The sequence below is a fragment of the Rhagoletis pomonella genome, unplaced genomic scaffold, assembly GCF_013731165.1.
Source record: "Rhagoletis pomonella isolate Grant_MI unplaced genomic scaffold, Rhpom_1.0 Rhpom_scaffold_00010, whole genome shotgun sequence".
Lineage (NCBI taxonomy): Eukaryota > Metazoa > Arthropoda > Insecta > Diptera > Tephritidae > Rhagoletis > Rhagoletis pomonella.
The window spans coordinates 7,045,676-7,067,522 of NW_023458564.1; the positions used below are offsets into that span (position 1 = coordinate 7,045,676).

The 21,847-nt window shown below is 31.1% G+C and overlaps 3 protein-coding genes across 10 annotated transcripts in view; 2 read left to right on the top strand and 1 right to left on the bottom strand.

Moving 5' to 3' along the window:
* Positions 1-12,467, top strand: part of LOC118745978 — a 15,240-nt gene extending 2,773 nt beyond the window's left edge. For all 4 annotated transcript variants that reach the window (XM_036479679.1, XM_036479678.1, XM_036479677.1 and 1 more), the window contains one exon: positions 12,253-12,467. In XM_036479679.1, coding sequence (XP_036335572.1) covers positions 12,253-12,414 — 162 coding nt within the window. In that variant the 3' untranslated portion in view covers positions 12,415-12,467. The remainder of the gene's footprint in view (positions 1-12,252) is intronic.
* The window catches only part of LOC118745977, a 177,702-nt gene that overhangs the window by 124,132 nt on the left and 31,723 nt on the right, over positions 1-21,847 (bottom strand). The gene's annotated exons all lie outside the window — the stretch shown is intronic.
* Positions 1-21,847, top strand: part of LOC118745976 (peptidoglycan-recognition protein LA) — a 167,295-nt gene that overhangs the window by 91,966 nt on the left and 53,482 nt on the right. The window lies entirely within an intron of this gene.

Below are 21,847 nucleotides of genomic sequence, written 5' to 3' on the forward strand. Positions count from 1 at the left end.
GTCCCTAGGGACCTTGTACAATTTTAGAAGAAATAACAAGTTACTTGTCTTCATGTTTCGATTTTTTTTTCACTTGTTCTTCAAATTATTTCATTCCTAATATATATGCAGGACATACATAAAAGACAACATAAATACCAAAGAAGTTGCACATGTACAGTCGAAACATCGAGCAACTCTTTGTAGGTCCCTAAGGACCTTCTCACGAATCTAACGTCATCGGCACAGTCACTCATCGGAGGGTTAAACTAATATAAAACTAACTACTATTTATCGAATAGTTTTATTATACATATTTTCTTATTGGATTTTTAATATTTTACGCGTTTTTATAAGTAATGTTTGAAATTATGCCATCTGGCTCCTCAGTAATAGATCGGAACAAACAAAAGCAAAGGCAAAAATCCATTTCCAGGGAAAGGGAAGTGACTAAGAAATCAAGATTAGAAGATAATTCAAATAAAAATTAATCTTATATTTTCATAAAGCCTCTTACTTTATCATCATCATCATCTATCAATCCACCAACAAATCAAACCACCAAGATCATCAATGAACCTACTAAAGATTTTCCCAAATGAATCCAATAAGGAATATTATTTTTATGACAAAGATTGTAAAGGGCCTTTTATTGTATGTATTGACACCAAACCTAATCTAGGAGGCAGAAAACCCATTACCGCTATTATGATAACAAAATTATTATCAAAATTAAATTATATCGATGTAGAGGACGTATTACCGTGCACATTAGCGCGATACGATATGCGATGCGATATGCGATACGATACGCGATGACGCGATGCGATATGAAATGCGTGCAGTGCACATTAGAGCGATGCGACATGCGATGCGACACGCGATACCATTTTGTGATAGCTGCACAAACTTTTGTGCCCTTATAAGCTTGTTAATGAGTTAAATAAGTTGCTTCTCAACCGAGTTTGGACCTCTCCATGATATAAAAAAGAAGGTAGTTTCATTTAATGGCATTCGTTGTTGTTAACCATTTGACTTTTAATAAAATTATGACATTTCATTAAATTCATGCTACCTGATCACGAGCAGTAATATTTTTTTTTTTTTAAGCAGAAGATTTCATCAGTCCACTCAAAGATGCCGAATATGATGAATCTGAAAATTAATGCATAATCTCCAAAATGGGGTTGACGAAACTAGGTTTCAGAACGGATGAACAAAGTGATCAAAATTATACTTATGCTAATTGCTTATCGGAGGGCGTTATGCGCAAGCCGAGTTCAAGTTTTTTGCATACATTGGACACTTTAAATTCGAAATTTGTTGAAGTTAATGGTGATACGGTAACCACAAAGCCTAATTTTTCCCAAAATCTGATGAGAAATTTAAAAGTAAATTTCCACGAATTTCATCACGAATCACGAATTTCATATGAACAAATATTCCCAAAATTATAAAGTAAAACTAAAATAATTTTTCCCAATTTGTTTTTGTTTTGCATGTTAAATTATGAGAACAATTTATTCACATGAAATTGGCGACTATAAAAAGATTTGTTTGGAAAGAGAATTTTTAGAATTAGATTTTTAAATTGCAAGATTGCATACAAAATAAGACAAGTAGTTTTTAGCAAAAAAACCGACTTCAACTCTCATATATAAAAAAAAAATATATATACAGTATTGGACATATCTATAGCACCCCCCTTTCAAAGCGATATTGTTTGCCACTTATGTTTAATTATTAGTTTTTAAGAATTTTCAATTAAAGTACAGTTCATTCTCTAACTAAACCCATGTAAACCAATGTTTTAAACTTTTTAAAAGACCGCAAAAAAGTGCAACAAACTTTCCCTTAAATTTCAAACTTTTTTCTCAGAAGCTCTAGAATTTTTTTGAGTACACAGTTTTATAGCGCATTCAATTTTGTCCAATAACGTGGAAGTTTCAAGTCGCTAAAGATTTGATTTTTATATTTCTTTTTTGTCTCATTTGCTTCCATACAACGACTAAACACAATTCATTTTTATATGGCAGAAACCGCAACATCCTCGGCGAAAAATATTCTAAAAAATCAACGGTAATTTTTAGCCACTTGAAACTTGCACATTATCAGGCTAAAATTGAATGGGCTATAAAACTGTGTATTCAAAAAAATTCTACCGCTTCTGAGGAAGAAGTTTGAAATTCGGGTGAAAATTTGTTGCACTTTTTTGCGGTCTTTTAAAAAGTTTTAAACTTGAGTTTATGTGAGTTTTGTGAGAGAACGAACTGTATTTTAATTGAAAATTCTTAAAAATAAATAAATAAACATGAGTGGCAAACAATATCACTTTGAAATGGGGGTGCTATTGTATTGGCAAATACTGTATATCTCATGATCCACTGATCGGATCTTAACCAGATTAGTATGGAACCACCTCTGAGACACTACCTTTCCGATGCAAAAGAATTAATTTAAGCTTAGGTGGAAGGTTCTACCACCTTTTGTTTAATTGCGGCAGGGACTCAAACTTCGCCAAAAGTCAAATTTTACTGCTCAATAAATGACTATAAGTGACCATAAATTCAATGTGCAGGAATGGTATTTTCAAGGATAGTAGTCGAGGGTACTTGCTTTAGTCTAAGCCTAAGTGGAAGGTTCCATCACCTTTTTACTCTTTGCTAGAGCTTCTCAAATATTGCAAAAGCCCGATTTTTTGACACTTTGACCTCGATTTTCTCAAAACCTGCACGTGTTGGATCCTTTGTACTTACGGATTCGTAATCAGCACAAAAAAGTCTATCAAAAATAGCTTGAGCATTTGTCGCACCAACATTTTTTTCATTTTTGTTGGCCTGTGTTATTTCAGAATATTGCTTTCACTACAAGGAGAAATCGATGAAAGCTGAATTAAAAAAAAAAGGTTAAGCAAACATTTTTAAGTTGTATAGCCAAAATATTATTTTTCTTATGAAAGGTTGAATAACTTTACCCCGATTTTTTAAAGTAAAAATAACTATATATTAATTTCTAATTTTGCATCAATTCAGGAGTAGTATAGTTGCTTTATAAAATAGTGCGTGAAAATTTTGCGAAATTTTAAAAAGACGAAAAAAATGAACAAAGAAAATACACACAGATCTCTTAAGTTTTCTAAAAGTTTATATACATATATCATTCGAAAAGTCTAAACTCGGTATATAGTCAACTGAGTTACAAGCTTATAAGTGCGGAAAACTGGTTTTGAACAGTAAATCAAGATTGTGTGGGTGTGTGACAAAAATTTCGTATCTCGATTCTTACTTCAGTCGGCAAAACCTACCTGAAAAATAACATAACTTACCAGGTATTTTTACTTCATTATTTTTTGTAGCATTGGGTTATAGAGCACACAAATTTGTACTTTCTCTATTTAATTTAAAAACTTATTAAATATAATACAATAACAGTCAAGAGAAAAAACATAAAAATATAACCAATAATGAAAAATAACTACCTACATACATACATACTTCGTTATTAATTATTTCATAATTGTTTCTAAGTACATTGATTACTATTTATTTGAATATTTGAAACAAAATAGTTAATCATTAACATTTAAACAAACATCAAATCTTTTTTGCTATTCAAAATATTTATTTTATAAATTCCCTTTTAAACATGAAAATAAAGGCAAATAAACCATCACGAAAAATATTCTTTTGTGCATTTACCTATGTCCTTGTCCTCAGACGCTATATTTCTCAATGCCAAACTAGTCATGTCCGTTCTACAGTAGTTTTTTCCGGTATAGTTCCATAAACCTATTTTTTTTTATTAGTTCGAGAAAAAAAATTGAGGATGATGATTCCGCATGTGAAACGATCATGCTTATTGCAAAAAATGCCGCTCAATACTAATCTCACCTCGTTCAGAAAACCGTATCGCACGTGCGATACGCATGCAATATTATATCGCATCGGTGTCGGTTGTCGTGCAAGTGTGCACAGTTTTCATCGCTTCCTACCAATTACCACGTACTCAGCATGTCGATGTCGCATCCATATCGTATCGCATATCGCATCGCATATCGCATCGCATATCGTATCGCACTAATATGCACCGCGCATTAAAGGTAGGTTACGGTAGAACTAAAATTATATGTAAACATTTTCAAACCGTAATGAAACTTGCAAAGAAAAGAAAAGAATTATTCAAGAATGTTATGATCCAAAAATTCTAAGTTATAATATTTATGAAATGGGTATTATTTTTAACACAAATTTCAACTGATGAATTATATATTGAAATACATTCTCCAATTCCAATTTTAAAACTGATTAGAATAGAAAGAAGGGATAATGACAACAAAGATTTGAAAATACCAACAAAAAGAATAAAAATTATGAAATGCGAAGATTTATTAATTAATGTTATACTAAAATTGAAGTAAAACATTTTATTTCATTTTCTCAATGTTATCGGTGTTTTCGCTTTAACCATTATGCTCAAAATTGCAAGGAAAAGAATTAAAGTGCAAAAAAGTGTTTTCAAATTCAAAATATTAATGAATTTTGTCATCCCCCAACTAATAAACAATGCCCAGCAAGATTAAATGCTTTCATAATACGAAGGACTATGGCAGTAGAAAATCTTTCATTTAAAGAAGCTCTATATTAGGAAATAGATTTGAACTTTTAAATAATTATAATGAAGACTTTCCTATTATAACCCATAAAAATAATTACACAGTCAATAACTGATACAAATAACTTCATTTCCAGCATTACTTCTTATTCAAAAGTTATTAAAAAAAAAAACAAATAAACAGATTAAGAGAAGAAGCTAACGCGTACAAAACAATGCAGGCATGGAAAGATTATATTCAAACTCAAAGTTCTAATTCTATTTCTATTGATAAAAAAGAAATTGTCAATACTCAAAATACTCTTAATGAACTAAATGAAGCGATAACTAAACATCTTTCAAATAATATTGAAGACAGATTAAATATAATACTATGGAAGTTTTTAATAATATACGATTAACTTTAATTAAAATTAATAATAGTTTTAATAATACTTTAATTAATAATAATAAAAATTTCAATAATGATGAAAATTCTACAATTTTATGTTCAAAGTTTGAAACGTCTAAATAACAAAGAATTATTAGAACTTTGATATTGCAATTTTATCAGAAACTTGGCTTAATAATAAAACAGATACTGGCCTTTATAACTATAATTTTACTTTTACTAACCGACCAGATGGTTTTGGTGGTGTCGGAATTTATTTGAAGAGAAGTATTAAATTTTCTACATATAAAATTAATAGTAATATAGAAAACATTGGGATTACTACACTTAATTTAAAGAAAAATATAAATATTACATATTAGCCAATATTGCGTACCAAATATTTCAAATCAAATTTTTAAAAATGAATTAGGAAAAAATTCAATTTTACCAGACATCTTAAAAATATAACTTTTGTTGGAGGAGATCTATATGCAAAAGCTCCTAGTTGAGGTAGACATTCTACAAATCAGAAAGGAACTATTATTGAAAATATTGCATCTGATTATATATTTTTTTTTGACTGAATGACGGTTCTCCTACTTTTTCTACCAATACCCTTTCAACTTCAGCTATAAGTGTATCTGTTATTAATACAAACATAAATTGTAATTGGCAAGTATTACCTAAATTAACTAACAGCAATCCAAGACCAATTATACTAACTTTTAATGGAATTTTCAAATTTGTATATCAAGAATCAAAATTACTTAATAAACAATTATTTAAAGATATGAATAATCTTAAAGTGGGAAACAATTTAGAAGATTTTACAAATTCCTGCCAAAATATGATTAAAAAGAACATAATTAAAATAAATTCTCCAAATAATAGATTGAGAAATGCGGCTCGTAAAAAATATCATCAATATAACACAATTCAAAATTGTGAATTATTAGCTTTGGCTGAAAAAAATCTTTCTGATCATATTAAAACTCAAAAACAAAATAATTTTAATGATCTTATCAATCAAATTTCAAATCCGTCAAATTCAAAAGAAATGCGGTCTAAAATTAAAAATCTTAAAAAATATAAAAGCGATAAAATAATTCCTGGGAATCACAAGATAAAATTAAATATTTATCATTTCTTACTAGACAAAATAACACTCAAATTAATAAAAATCAGACCTTTATTATGATTGATGAATCATTAAACGAAATGAATTTGGAACATTTTCATAAATTTTAAATAGCAGAAATCTTAATTCAGCAGGAGGAAATGATTCTATTTCATATAATATGTTATCTCAATTAAGTGAAGAAAAAAATAAACTTTTCAAAATTTGAATTAATACTTGGAATAATGGTTTTTTTCCAGAAACTTGAGATAAATTAAAATAGTTCCTATACCAAAGGCAAATATTGATATTTCGAATATTTTAAATTATAGACCAATATATCTAATGTCCTAGCAAAAACTATTGAAGGTATTTTAAAATTTTATATTGAAAATCATATTTCTTTTCATAATATTTTACCAGTCAGGTCATACGGTTTTCGAAAACATCGATCAACATATCAATGCATTAACGATATAATTAATACAATATTTACACTTAAAGAAAAAAAAAATCCAAGTAATGGCTGCCTGCATTGATGTTGAAAAGGCATATGATTCGGTTAATATTGATATATTAAAAAATATACTTATTAACTTTTATTTCTATAGAAAAGTAATTAATTCGATTTATTCTTTTCTCAAAAAACGTTATTTAATTTTAGAAAATGAAAAAATTATAACACATAACGGTTTGGCTCAAGGTAGTGTCCTTAGTCCTTCTACTTTTTAATCTATGTATATACAATTCATCTACACTTCATAACAAATCAAAATTGTAAAATTTTTCCATTATATTATTAGTGGTTGTAAATTTGGCATACACCCTTCGAAAGCACTTCAAGTGGATGGATTATGGATTATGGATGGACAATGGATTATGCTTGTTCAACTTTTGCCAATATATCTCAGTCTACTTTACAAAAGCTTAATACTTGCTGCAACGCAAATATCAGGCGTTGTCTAGATCTTATTAGATCTACTCCTACTCATATTATTTAACATATGGCATAAGAATCGCCATTAAAATTTCGTTCTGAATTGACAACAGCTAAAGAAATAATGAAATGCATTGCAGGTTTGGCTTTCCTTTATGGCCGTTCGTTAAAGGGGCGGTGGCCGAAAGGTAAGTGGGCGTGGCACCTCTAACCCACCTTTTTGGAGAGGGAATGAACCGCCATTGACAAAAATGCAACCCCCGACTACCTAGGTCCCCTATGGTTCCCTAGGGACCTCTTAGAAAAATTGCCAAAAATCACAATTTTCATTTGCGTTTATTCGCTTGAAAAATGTTAAATATTCATTTGCACAATACATTTTTATATACACATTTTTATATACAAGACATTTTTATAAAACACCCAGTAACCAAAATAGACAGCCCCAGGTTTACCACACAGAAAGGGAATTCTAGTTACCTCATCCTTTCCCAAGGTTACAACACTGGGGCGGTAGCCCCAGTTAGGTCACACAGAAAGGAGAATTCTACGTAGTGCTCGCTAAGCGCGGCCGATGGCCTCCTACGCAGAAAGGAATTCTACGCAAAAATACTGTGGACGCAAGTAAAAATTGCTATTTTTGGCCCTTTTCTAAGGGGTCCGTAGGGAACCATAGGGGGCCTCGGTGGTCGGGATGGAGGGGCCACGCCCACTCCTCTCTTTGCCCACCACACCTTTAACGAACGGCCATAATGGAAAGTTTCCCCGTATAGCATATAATTTACTAATAAAAGACACAATTCTTACAAATGAACTTAAAAAAACTAGTTATTTTAAAATATATAATAAATTTAAATACATTTTTTGTAATATAGTGTGATGAGCAAAACTGTAACATGGTTTAACACTTTTTGTTTCAGCCACCGCCATATTTCCAAGTTCTAACGACTTTCATACTGTTGCTGTACATTCTTGTTGGTACATCCCTACTCCCTCTCTCATAATGATTCGAAGTCAATACAACAACAATAAAAAAACCATCAGACAAAAATGTAAATTAAGGCAGATGTTACAGTTTTGCACTCATATATTTTTAAGAACTTTTTAACAATTTTCACAAAAAAAAAGAACTACTAACACAATGCTCAGTACTCTTTTGCCTGCTTCAGTTCCTGGATTTGATTTGGCTCATGCACTCGATTTTACGGACTTTGATGCATATTATGCTGTGCTTTTAGTTGATTTCGCAAATTCTCGATGAGAATCATGTCCGCGGATTGTGGAGGTCATTTCAAATTAGCAAATTTTTGCTTTTGTATCCTGGCTTTGGGAACATGTGCAGTGTGTTTTGGGTGATTTTTCAGCAGAAACTCTCATTTTTTCGACTACATCTTGCAAATTTTGTTGAAATATGAACAGATACTGTTCCTTACGCCTAATGCATACTAACGGACAAACAAAATTTTTTAAATACAACCCCAAACTATTATTGACCGACCACTGTGATTCACAGTTTGCCTTACAGGATGCGCATGGGCTTAATTTGGATCTTTGATCCAATACCATACCCGGCCATCTGATTGAAAGCGATTAATTTAGTCTTGTCAGACCAAATAACCTTCGATTGAAACTTAAAAATGTTTTTTATTGCATTCTGAAAGGCCTAACATATTCCAATAGGCAACGGTCCGGTTTTCGTGCGATGCAGCAAAATCCTGCCACACTCGCACATGTATTTTGATCAAATTTGCCTTTTTCTTCTTTTATGATGCCTTTACCCTCAATTTGGCAATTCTTCGCCTCGCTGTCTAATGATTTGCATTAAAGTTTAATACCTTAAGCGCTTCTATAATAGTGGCTGCATCGCTACTTGCTGCTAAGTTCACAAGATATCGTACCGTAAAATTTTTTAACAGACTTCCTTTGTCCTTGGGAACACTTAAGGCTATATTTTTTCTAATAGGGCATTCGCACGAGGCGATTTTTCAGGCAACTTTTAGTTGAAAGCAAAAATCGCCTCGTCCGAACGGCCTTTCAACTAATCGCTTTCAACAAAGTTGGTCGCCAGCCAACTTTGAGCTCGTTCAACTTTTTTTCCTTGCAACCCTGTGTTTGTTTACATTCTGCATCAGTGTTGGGATATGAAATTGTTGCTTCAGTACGAAATCTATACAAAAAATGTACTTTTCGGCTATAAATTGTATACACTTTTTGATTCGCTCACATATTTTCTTAGTACATTCCCTTCAAGACCAATGATTTTATGGTATTCATTAGAAAGTTTTATTGTTTATGTACATACGTTTACGTATTTTACACTTTTACAAATTGATTCCACGTGCACATGTATTGCATTTAACGCAAATATGTATGCACACATTTTCAGGTATACATCTTAACAAAAAGCATATTTAAGTTATTATTAATGGATAAAAGAGACATTTTCTTTGCACTCAGTACTAAAATTTGATATTTTAATAGAATTTCAAGTGCTTATCAAAACTTTACGAGAAGATTTGACCATTTATCTTAATATTATTAAATTTTAACTATTTTTTGTAAAAATACGCTTTATATTTTAAGAAAAGCCGTACAAATCCAAGGTTCAAACTTTGTGCAACATTAAAAAAACCAACACACTTTCGTAAAAATTTCGATCTATTAATTCGATTTCCTAGATTTATTTTGAGTGTGTGGTTTTTTAGCCCATTAAATTTTAATACAACTAAGTTTTTTAAGATTTCTTTGATGAAGGTGTTGCTAATTTCCTCCATATAAAAAAATCGTCGAACACACTTCGTATGGAAGCAAATGGCTGACATCGTCGACAAAACCAAATTGCCAAGTTCAACGGTAAGTCCCAGCTACTTTAAACTTGCACTTTATTATACTAAAATTGAATGGGCTAAAAACTGAAGAATATTAATAAAGCTCGAAATTTTTACGACAGTATGTTGGTTTTTGGATGTTTCGCAAAGATTTAATCTTGGGTTTATACAGTTTTTATTAAAGAATACATTATAGTTTATAAACAGATAATTAAAATTAAAGAATAATAAAATAAATAGTAAAACCTTGTTGTAACTAACGAAGACTTTGTTTCTATATTAAGCTGACTTTGATATTTTGTTTTAATAAAACTTAGTATCGAAAAGTTTCTTTAAAAATTTGGCTAGGCTATGTTATACTGGTTCGTTCAAGCCATTTTACAAAACTTACAAAGGTAAATACGAACAGGCGAACTGTGAATTTTCAGAGCTATATATTTTTAGTATTCATTAGAAAATTTTACTAAAAAGTACTGCGTAGTAGGAAAGTATATTGTAAATGAAATTGTATCAAACAAGTACAATTGTACCAAAAATGCCAACACTGTTCTGTATACATACTTTTTTTTCTTTTTTACTTTTTTACTCTTATTTTATCTTTCAGCTTCGCTAAAAGCACTTCTACCAACGCTTGGCTTACCAAATTTACGCCAATTGATAAATTTTTGCGATTTAAATTTATTTTCAATAATGTAAATAACGATTCGTGTTGAATCCAAAATCGCCTCGTCTGAATAGGGATGGCAACTTTTTCACTTTCAACTTCTCATTCAACTACGTATTCAACTTTTGTTGCCTGTAAAATCGCCTCGTGCGAATGCCCTATAAGTCTTACCATTTTCAAGTAGCAAATTCCAAAATTGTTTGCCACTTTTCTTGCGGTTCCGCCTTTCCGCAGTAAATCTATTATTTACATTTATGGTTCCTGATTAACTATGTTATTTACTGGTGATCACTTCTTCAATAAATTACAATATAGAAAAGGGTCATCTGACGTCCAACTAAGTAAAAGATAACTGTCAAATGCAAAACTGAGAGTGAGTGCAAAACTGTATCATCTGCCTTAATTTACATTTTAGTCTGCTGGGTTTTTTATTGTTGTTGTATTTACTTCAAATCATTATGAGAGAGGGAGTAGGGATGAACCAACAAGAATATACAACAAAAGGATGAAAGTCGTTAGAACTTGGAAATATAGCGGTGGCTGAAACAAAAAGTGTTAAACCATGTTACAGTTTTGCTCGTCACCGTAGCTTTAGTTCCAGATACTTCCCTTAATTCTCCAAAAATTAAATGTGATACATTTTTTTTAAAAGATCAAAACAAAATAAAAAATCTGCTAAGCAAGATTTAATTTCTAAATTATATACTGAAAAACTCAAAAATCTTGAACAAAGAAATTTTGAAATAATATATACAGATGGTTCTATTAAAAATAACCAAACCCTTTTGCTTTTTTACACGAGAAATCTTCAACTGAGAAATCCTTTTTCTGTGACCGAAAAATGTCATCAATGTCAGCTGAACTTTTAGCGATTGATAAAGCTATTGATTTTTCAATATTTAATCAATTTAAAAAAGTTGCCATTCTTACAGAGAGTTTAAGTAGTCTAATGACTCTTTCAAATGAGAACTGTAATAATTATATATCCCAGCCCATAGTGGTATTGAATTAAACGTAAAAGTGGATAAAGCAGCTTCCACTGCTTGACAGAGTCGACAAAGAATTCAAAGTTTATGATGCTATAATAGAAATTAAAAGTAAAACAAATGAAGAGTGACAAGAATTTTATTCTAATAACATTATAACTAAAAGAAAATCGTATGGAGAAATATTTCCAAACATTTAGAATAAGCCTTGGTTTCATAAAAATTCAAATAAAATGAAATCAATAGAAGTTAAACAAATTAATTGATTTCTAACAAATCACACTTTCTGCAAGGAGACATTATCATTGAATATTTTTCAAAATCCAAATTGCGAAATTCGTAATACAGTTGAAAATACTGAACATATAATTTTCAGATGTAACAAATATAAAAATTCACGTGATAAACACCCAATACTTAAAAATACTTCATCATTAATTGAATTTCATCAAAATACTAATGGCAGAGCATATAAATCTATCACTAATTTTTTAAAGGACATTGAAATTAACTTATAATTTTATAAATTAATCTAAAATTGGAGATGGCGCTTTAAGCCTTTTTGCAGGCCAATTAATTCTTCTTATAAAGAATTAGGAAGTAACTTTAAATTACAAAAAAAAAAAATTTATTTGTTTACCAATAGGCGAAAAGAAAACACTGCCAATCTACCGAAATGGCCTCTAAAGTTATTCATTGTAAAGTAATCTTTATGTGGGTACTCATTTCTTTAACCACCTTTTAATTTATTTTTCAGATTCTCGTCTCAGAAGCCAACACAAGTGTAGGCGATGAACACACAGTTCTCTTGCATAATATTTTAGAAGGCTACAAAGAGCTGCCAACTCATTCTCAAACAGGAAAATGCAGCATCGATCCTTTTTGTATCGATGATGATAAGAGATCCCAACAACAATGAATTGTGTTAAAATTATGAATATTCTAAATAAAGAAGACTGTGTAAAATTATAATAGCATAATTTGCTTTTAAACTTACCTGGGTGCTGAATTTGCTGAGGCAAAATAAATTAACTTTAAAATTAAAAATGTAAAAATAAGTTCAATAAAAAACACAATATATAAAATTTTTCCACATTTATTATACACGCAAATATTATTCCGTACTTTAGAAGAGTTGACACAAATTTGTATGCATGAATGTAGTAATTTGTATGTTTAATAATTCTTCTTATCTTTTCTTACGATAATTTAACCCAAGTTTCCCACTTGTACATGTTTTGAGAGTATGTATGTATATTAAAAGTATTTGGTTTTTCTGTACGTAAATCAGTTGATTTTCTTGCCGAAAAATAATTAAACCGGTTATAGGACTGCCATTCAAGTGAGACAGAGGTTCATATGTTCTATTTATGCATGTACATCTTGGACTTAATTTCACAATTCGAAGTACGTTAAAGTTTATTTCAAGTTTAAAATTCTTTTGTTGACAAGTTTCTGCCTTTTACTTTTTCACGAAGGTACAGTTTTTAGTGTAAATTTCATTAAGTTATTATGCTACATATTTTACGACTAGAAATATATAGTAAATAAGTGAAACGATTTTAATTAATATTGTAAATAGTAATATGTATAAAGTTGTGTTTAGATATTTTATATTCGACTGCAAGTACCCAAGTTGCAACTAATTTAATTAAAGTAATTGCATGGTATGTATGTACGTACGATATTGGCTCCAATTATTTTCTTTGCCTTAAGAAGTACATACTTTTCGTCCATTTGTTAGGAAAGTTTACTTAAAACATACATAGATTGCATGACATTTTGTCTGGCTTGTATATGTATGTTTGTCAGTATGCATTAATGCATTTGTAATTATAATACTAAAGTAGTTTATAAAAATAATCAAACTGTCTACAACTTTTTGTTACGCCATACAATATTTGGCAATGCTGCTAAATGTAGCAAACAATTTTAAATTAATAAAATTAATAATACAACTTATTTTTATCTATTTATGTATGCATATGTTACATATGCAAATAAGTTAACTTAATTAGTTAAAATTCAGTCGTTTTTGAGCTTTTGCTTTCCCCTTTGATATTTTTATACATATTACACTTTATAAATATGTATGCAATTAATGTTTTGTTATGATTATATTTACATAAGATTTGTGTACATGTACAGTCGTTAAAGAAATTTATTATAAAATAAATTTTTTTTGTAGTATGTAAAAAAAATAAATCAAACTCAAATAAACGTCATACAAATCATTGCGCTGGTAATTCTGTAATAAAAAATTTAATTTATAAAGTTCTGTCAGACGTGGCAATATTTCTCCACGCAATTGGCTGCCAAATTGAGAAAGAGAAATTTTATTTTCACGTGTGAACATCCAGAAAGAAAAGGATCACTTTTTTGCAAGGTTAACACCTTTGCAACACCCTTTCGAAAATATATTTCAACGTGGTCGTGCTGCGTGTTGTTGAAATATAATGAAACGGCGAAGAGAATTTATCGACTACCCAGCAAACACAGTTTCAAACGTTTGAGAAAAACGTATTTCTCAATTTGATATCAAATGTTTTCCTCAAATGATTCTCAAAATGAAAACGAGGTGTAAATTTTACATTTGAAATTCTTTTGAGGTTGATTTGATGAAAGATGTCAACTATCAAACGATATAAAAAGGCGCAGTTAAATCAAAAAATGTAAGAATAAAACAAAGATCAATTGAAAAAAACAATGAATAGAAAAAATTGTCAAAGAGAAAGCCCACAAATAGTGGATTTGATATTTGCGCGGATTGAAGAAGCTGCAGCCCTTCAAGACGAATTTATTATAAATTACTTTATCTTAATTGTTTCTTTTGTTATGTACATACATATGACCAGCGCGAAGAAAAAATAAATATGAAATATACAGTTCCCTATAATATATTTTATTTCCACATTTGAAGTAGAATTGATAAATAACCTTTGAAATTGATTTGAGAGTTAACCATATTCTCAAATGGAGATCAAATTCCCCTTTTTATTGAGAAAGCTGTAATTTTCAATATCAAATCATTTTCAAACGTTTGACATTTGAGAAAGGCTTTGAGATCAAATCATTCTCAAATGTATATAAAAGCTAATTGTTTGCTGGGTACATATACCGAGATATATCCGATGTTTTTGTTGTTGTAACGGCATACAAATTCCCCAAAGAGTTTTTGGAGAGTGTTGCTGGAGCGACAATCCTTGGCCAAATATAAATCTGGGTCGTTCCGGTTACGTAGACCCGACTGTCCGATTTCTGATAAATGCCGATGTCATATTAACATTTTTATTTCGTTTTCAAACAATAACACCAACGGGAATATATCCAAATAACATAATCTCTGTTGCCTTTTTTCCCATTTTTTGGCCTAATAGCATTTTTTTTATTAAAATCGGCCTCAACCGATTAAAATGTATTTAAGACAAAAATCATTTAAAATACCTTCATTTAAAAATTTAAATTTATGTGCGTATGAATCTAAGTGTGTGTGTATACACACATATACATATATGTAAGTGATATTTTTGATTATCTTATAGTATTGTTAATATCGGCGGTATGAACATACATACATTTAGTATCTAAGTAGTAGTATGTTCACCCAAGAGATTTGATTGCATACGCAAAATATGGGGACTCCCTGTAAAAGAATTTTCGAATATGGCGTTTTTTCGGGGTAAAAATGGACTTGCAATTAGATTTTTCTACGCTACGATACACACGTGTATTTATGTAAGTTATACTAATATTTATAGAGTGCAAATATCGTTAGATTAATTCAGAAATATACATAACCTCTCAGGTATGGATTGAAAGATGTTCTCAAAGAACATAAAAACTTATTTATTACTTATGATGTGTATATAAATATCGTTAGCTTAATATAGAAAGGCTCCATCTAGAATGTTTATGCCTTCACAGAATAGTTACACAGATAAAGACTTTGTGATGTAGTAGTTGTTTTAAAATTGGATTAGGCCTTTAGTGAGTAATCTACCGACTTTTTTACAAAGCTGAATATCGAAGGAAAATGAGTAAGGGCCTTTTTGCATTAAGGTATCGATATGTGTGTATGTATGTATGTAATATGTCAATTTGTCATTTCCACATTAAGCTAACGATAAACGGTCATACGATTTTTCGACTTCTACACCAAAATATATTGATTGTCTCTTAGATACACGAAATATACAAATAGATTTATATATATAAACGTAATAATTAATTTAATTAACTACTTTTAGTTAAATTTTCAATTGTCTATACGTTTCAACAATCCATAAAAATAATTGTCTAATACGTAGTGTTACGGTGAAGTTACTTGTTTCAGGCTAGCTTCGAAAAGACAGTTCACAGCGGTGTTTTTTTTAGAGATACATACATACATAAGTTCACAATTTTTAGGTAGTTATCATCTTTTTATTGTTACGTTTTTGGACATTTTAGTGCTGTAAAATTGACAGAGTATCTGTATATGAATACAATTTATATAATACTTATACTTACATATCTATTTTGCAATATAGTTTTATGGTTCGTTCGCTGCGATACGTTGACCACAAAATATGTTTAACAGTGTTTATTAAATTTTGTATGCTTTAACTGCGTCTGATTTAAACATTGCAAATCTCTAACAGCAATAAAATTTCGCCATTTCAACTTTAAATATAAATACATATGTATGTATGTATGTATGTATGTAGGCATTCTGTTTTTTGTTTGTTTTTCAAATTGGTTATTTCACAACAATTGTTTTTAGTTTTGTATGGATTTGTAATGTTCAATTTGCAGGTCACGTACGCATAAAGTGCATTTTGGTTGTTTTGTAATGTTCTTAACACTAAATTGTGCACATTTAACTAGTTATAGTTTTAATACCTTTTGTTGTTTTGTTTTGTTTTCTTACCGGAAATGGCCTATTTCATACATTTATACATTAAACTAATAAATATCTGTGTATCTGTGATGTATGTATGCACGTATATACTAACTAGCTAGATACATATAAATGCATATGTATTTGGGTAGGGACCTGCCCTGCCATTGGGTATTGATTTATTTTAGCTCAGTAGTATTAGCTGTGGTGCTAATGATGTTGTTGAATCAAACCGCAGTAAGTAAGTAAATGTATATTTATGTACATATATTGTACATTAAATGCAGAGTATTTTCTATTTTAAATACATATCAATTTTTATCTTCACCCTTTTCCTATTATTATATTTATATTGTAGTGTGTACGTCAATATGTGTTAATGCTTTTTAGTGTTAAACTAGTTTTGAACTAAATTTTTTTGAATGTTTTATGCAATAAACAAAACTCTACGTCTGATATGAAAAATAAGAATTTGAATGTACGTACACTTAACAGCAAAAGTCTGCGTACGACATTACTTTTTTAAATATATTAACAATATTTTGCAAGCGAAACTTTCTTCAAAATTTTCAACTTTTTAAAAAAAGTTTCACCCATACTTTGTATGGAGGAAAATGCGTAGAACGGGCAGAAAAAATGTAAAAATTCAACGCGATTTCTAAGCCTCTTAATTCTTACACATTATTATACTAAAATTGAATGGGCTATGGGTGGGCGCTGTGGCCAATGGTAGCTCTTGTACCACCTCTGTATGCCGAAAGCAATACAGAGCCCTGTGAGACAACTCCGAGAGAGTTGTGATGCATCAAACGAGTTTGTTTAGCATCATTTGGGGTACCAGCAATTAACTACTATAGTAGGTTTTGTCTGCGGCAAATGAGAAGTGCATAAAAAAAGGCACACCCAATGATGAACGAGCGAATTATTTTTAAACACAAGTGCGTGTGTTTATTCGCTGCACTTGGTTTTGGGCGGGAGTGCAATACAAGTGCGTGTGTGTGTTCGCTGTTCTTTCTCTATGCGGAAAATGCATAAGTCGCTTAAACAGGCTATAATTACGGTGACCACAAATATATTTTGAAAATGCAGGACAAATAAAAAAAATATACAACATATATACATACATTCCTCGTCATTTGAATAGCGCACCTTTTTTTTGATTTTCTTCCGTACAAAGTATTCCTGACAAAGAAGAAGAAAATGCGCAAAATCAAAATCAAAATTTTTTAAAATCGGATTCAGACGTAGAATATGAATAGTAAGTATTAAAAGGGTGCGCTCTTTAAATAACAAGGAGTGTATATTTCTTAATTATTAACCCAATTTTAATCTTTAAACATAAATCACATTTGCTTCATTGGTATTAATCTTTTTGTAATGAATATTTACAAAATTATAATAAGGCATACTACATATTACTTTACACGAAATAAGAACCTCTGTAAAGCAAATTTTTTAGGCAAACTTTGGGTCGTTGAACACGAAAAAAATACCAATGGTTTCATAGAAGTGTTTTCGTGATTTGTTCGAAAAACGAATTTGTAGTACTATTTCCATCATCATATCTCATGAAACGACCTACAGCTCGAAAGGTATTGATGGGCCCTTTGCAAAAGTATATAATTTGTGCAGATTGTGTTCCGTAACATCTACATTTCTCATCAGATTTTCATTTATTGTAAAAAGAAAATGATTGAAATTTCACTTTTTTTGATTTTGGTCGCTTGTAACACTAATAATTTTCTATATGGTAGTTTAAGGAGCTTTTCGGGTAATTTTCATCAAAATCGCCAAAGTAATAGATTTTTGTAAGAGGACTGTAGGTCGCTTATGTTGATTGGATAACTTTAACATTTTAATTTTTTGTACCAAAAAACAAGAAAATTGGCTTGGAAAACATATCTTTTCTTAAGCGATTACCACAAGATTTGTAGAACAGTGTTATTGATATATTTAATGCTGGTCTTCATTTTCTCGTCATCCATTGTCCATAACCGTACAAAATTTAGTTATCAATTAGTTATCGACAGTGCTTTCATTTCGATTAGGAAAAGTTAATTTTAAAATATCGAAGAAAATGCGGTACAAAGACAGGACACGTGGAAAAAATCAGTACATTTTGGGGGTTTTCTGTTTTGAAAAACTACGCAGGACAGACCTTTAAATAACAGTACGGTCCTGCAAAAAACAACGGATGGTCACCGTAGCTATAATATAAAACTGCGTACTTAAAAAAAAAGATTAAAAAGTTGAAAATTTTGATGAAAATTCGTTGAATTTTTCTTAATTTTGTACAAAGTTTGATTTTGGGCATGATCTATATTTTTATAAAAAAATAATAATAAACAAATTTTAGTTTGCAAATATTGTGAAAATTTAAAATAGAAATGGTATACGCAGACTTTTACTTTTAAGTGTACATATATATGGGAGCGTCCATAATTAGCGTTTGGGCTCCTGGGTTAGGCGAACGTACCAACAACTGATTTTCAATCGCTTCTTTTGTATGAAACAAGATTTCACATGGGAATAAATATGAACAACTTAGTATTTCTGTAAAAAGAAATTAAAATGGTTTGACATTTTAGACAAATCAGTTGGTCTAGTGCCACTACCGTTTCAATATGCCTTTCTATTAGTGCGCCAATAGTGCACTTTCTACTATGGGTTTCCAAAGGCTTTTGTGAAAGAAGAGCAAAGGCAGCCCATGTTTGTAACAGAAATATATGATCGTTCCATTATTTCTTGAGGAAAAGTGAGGCAACTGGCTGCGAAATACCTGATGTCAAAATTCCTTAGTCACACACAAGAAATAATTAAACTTTTTTTCTTGACCGTTTTCTTGAGAGCTGGACACTAAGCTTAAAGGCAAAAGCTCTGCTCTCAGAAGAATTTCTCAATCAAAGAATTCGTTTTCGAACTTGCTTGCTGTCAATTGAGTATATTTTTCCTTCGAAAGTATAAAAACCTGGATAAATGAAACATTTTTCTCGCAAACGAAGGCAGAATATTAAAATTTTTCTGAATTTCCTCAACTTTTTTCCTCAAAACAGCCAATTTTTTTAGTTGGGTTTTAATTCCTGAGAGTATTAAAAAAGTTACGTTATTTGCCTATAAGAGGGGGTTATCTAAAATACATACATCTCTATTGAAGGAGTGGCGAGGAGGGGAGGGGAGCGGCCAAAAAGTGCAGAAAATACATGACGTGATTTATGGACACCCCCTATGTACATATGTAAATACTTTCCAAAATTAAATGATGGATATAAATTATAAATAGGCATACATTTATATGAACTCGAATTGCGGTTGCGGTTGGTACCTGTTACAGTACATTTTCTTGTCATGAATGTCTTTCCAATGCTAACTTTGAAAGGCTAAAAACATAATATCTCAAAAACTAAGGCTCTTGTACAATTAAAATCATAGTATGTTGTATTATGTTATATGTTAGTTAGGTTATGTTATGGTATATGTATTACGATATGCTATATTGTGTTGTGTCATGTTATGGTGTATTATTAGTTGATTCACAACAAGTCATAATGACACCCTTTGAATAACCCATATGTTATGTAGTGAATATTTGCATCGAACCTAAGGACTTTCGTGAATTCTACGAAAATGCTATCACTGAATTCGAATTCCTACGAACGCATAAATTAGTGATGCTCATTAATTTGGTCACTTGTCGGATAGAAACAATGTAAAAATGGTTTTACACTACATTACTTCATAAGCTGAAATCGTTTGCATTTTATTCTCTACCTCTTTATGAATCCTGTGATGCATTTGAAACAAGCCAAATCAAAATTGTAACTCTGCTGTTGCTACCTATTCAAATTGAATGCTCCACCGGGGCCAATGTAAGTTTTTATCTTATGCGCCGTAGATTGTTCGATTTTGAGGTCGTATAATCGGTCCTACTCCCGTTGGCGTTGTCATTTTAATTATCGTATCTATATCCTTGTAGTTTTCATCTTCGTATCGTTCCAAAATTCGCATTTTGAAATGCATACATATATTTAAACGACGAAGAGAAGTTATCGACAGCCATTTCAATTTCGTTCTTAATGACAGACAACTAAAGTAAATTGCCGATAGCGCCAAGGGGAATAGGTCCAAATATTATTGATGACTTACTTAAAATAGAGTGGCTATTTTTCAGACCTTCCCAGCTTCTTCACTGGATGCAATCTATCAATTTCCTCTACGAAATTAGTGCCATCCTGAAAGAAGTAATCACAGGTTTGCACACCAGGGGGTAGATTCTGTAACCAGTTAACGACTATTTTCGGATCGCTGTCGCACTTTTTGACGCAATAACATTCAGATCATGCGCCAACAAATAGAATCTCCCCCCAGGCCTCATGGACCTGAGTCAACGCGGAGGGAAATACCCAACTTGGGCAACTTAGATCTAAACGGAGTCATCCAACGGAGCCATAAGCAGACTCTTTAAATAAACTTCAGCCTCAAATTGCAAACTTTTATTGAGTTATTCATCTGTAAAGAGCAGGATTTCTGTATTTTTAACTGGCTTGGCTACACTTTTTCCGCGTTTCGGAAATTGTCGCATAGTATGAGTATACCGTGGCTCGAGAGCCACATAATAAACTGGCTCATGAATATTTATTTGTAGTCTCTGTTAAAGCTCCGCCGCAGCTCAGAAAAAGTAGCGGTTTTCATTTATTCAACGAAGGCCTGGGGCATCGAATGAAATCTGCTTCTTTGAGACTCGTTCTCGGGACGTGGGTTTTCAGTTTTCGGATACTTATATTTTTTACAATAGCTTTGTAATCGCTATGCCGACATATACTGCTAACGGACCGTGTTAAAATACGCTCTATTTTTACGCAGTTTAGAGAACTCCAGATGGAAGATTGGGAATAGAATATTTGTTTCGATAACCTTGAATAGGGATCTGTACATGGGTACATATCGCAACCTAAATCAAAAATCGTCACAACCAAAAAATCCTAAATGTCCAGAAGAGGCAAAGAAAGGTTGATGCTGTGCAAGCGATGGAACAAGCAAAACTAAAACAGCCTTAATTGAAATTTTTTAAGTTACGACGGGAAGTCCAAAAGTCGGTCTTCATTAGTATTTCAGCAAAGTTTCAAACCTATAGCATCATTCCTTTACGAATAGTCGCCTGTTAAACAAGTTAGTCGTCAAGTAAACTGAAATAATGGAGAAACTCGAACATCGTGGAGTGACAAAATTCCTTACCAAGCAAGGAAAACATTTTTGAATGAAATGAAAACCGTCTATGGTGAACAGTGCGCAGGTATATCAATGATTTATAAATGGCATGGGCTGTTTAAACAAGGTCGTTAGTCGAATGAAAACCTCCCCTGTTTTGGACGGCACGTCGAGGCAATCAAATCAGACATCGTGGAAAAGTTGAAAAACTTGTAGTGAAAAACAGTTATCTGCATTAGTTAGTTTATAACATACCACCATTTTATGA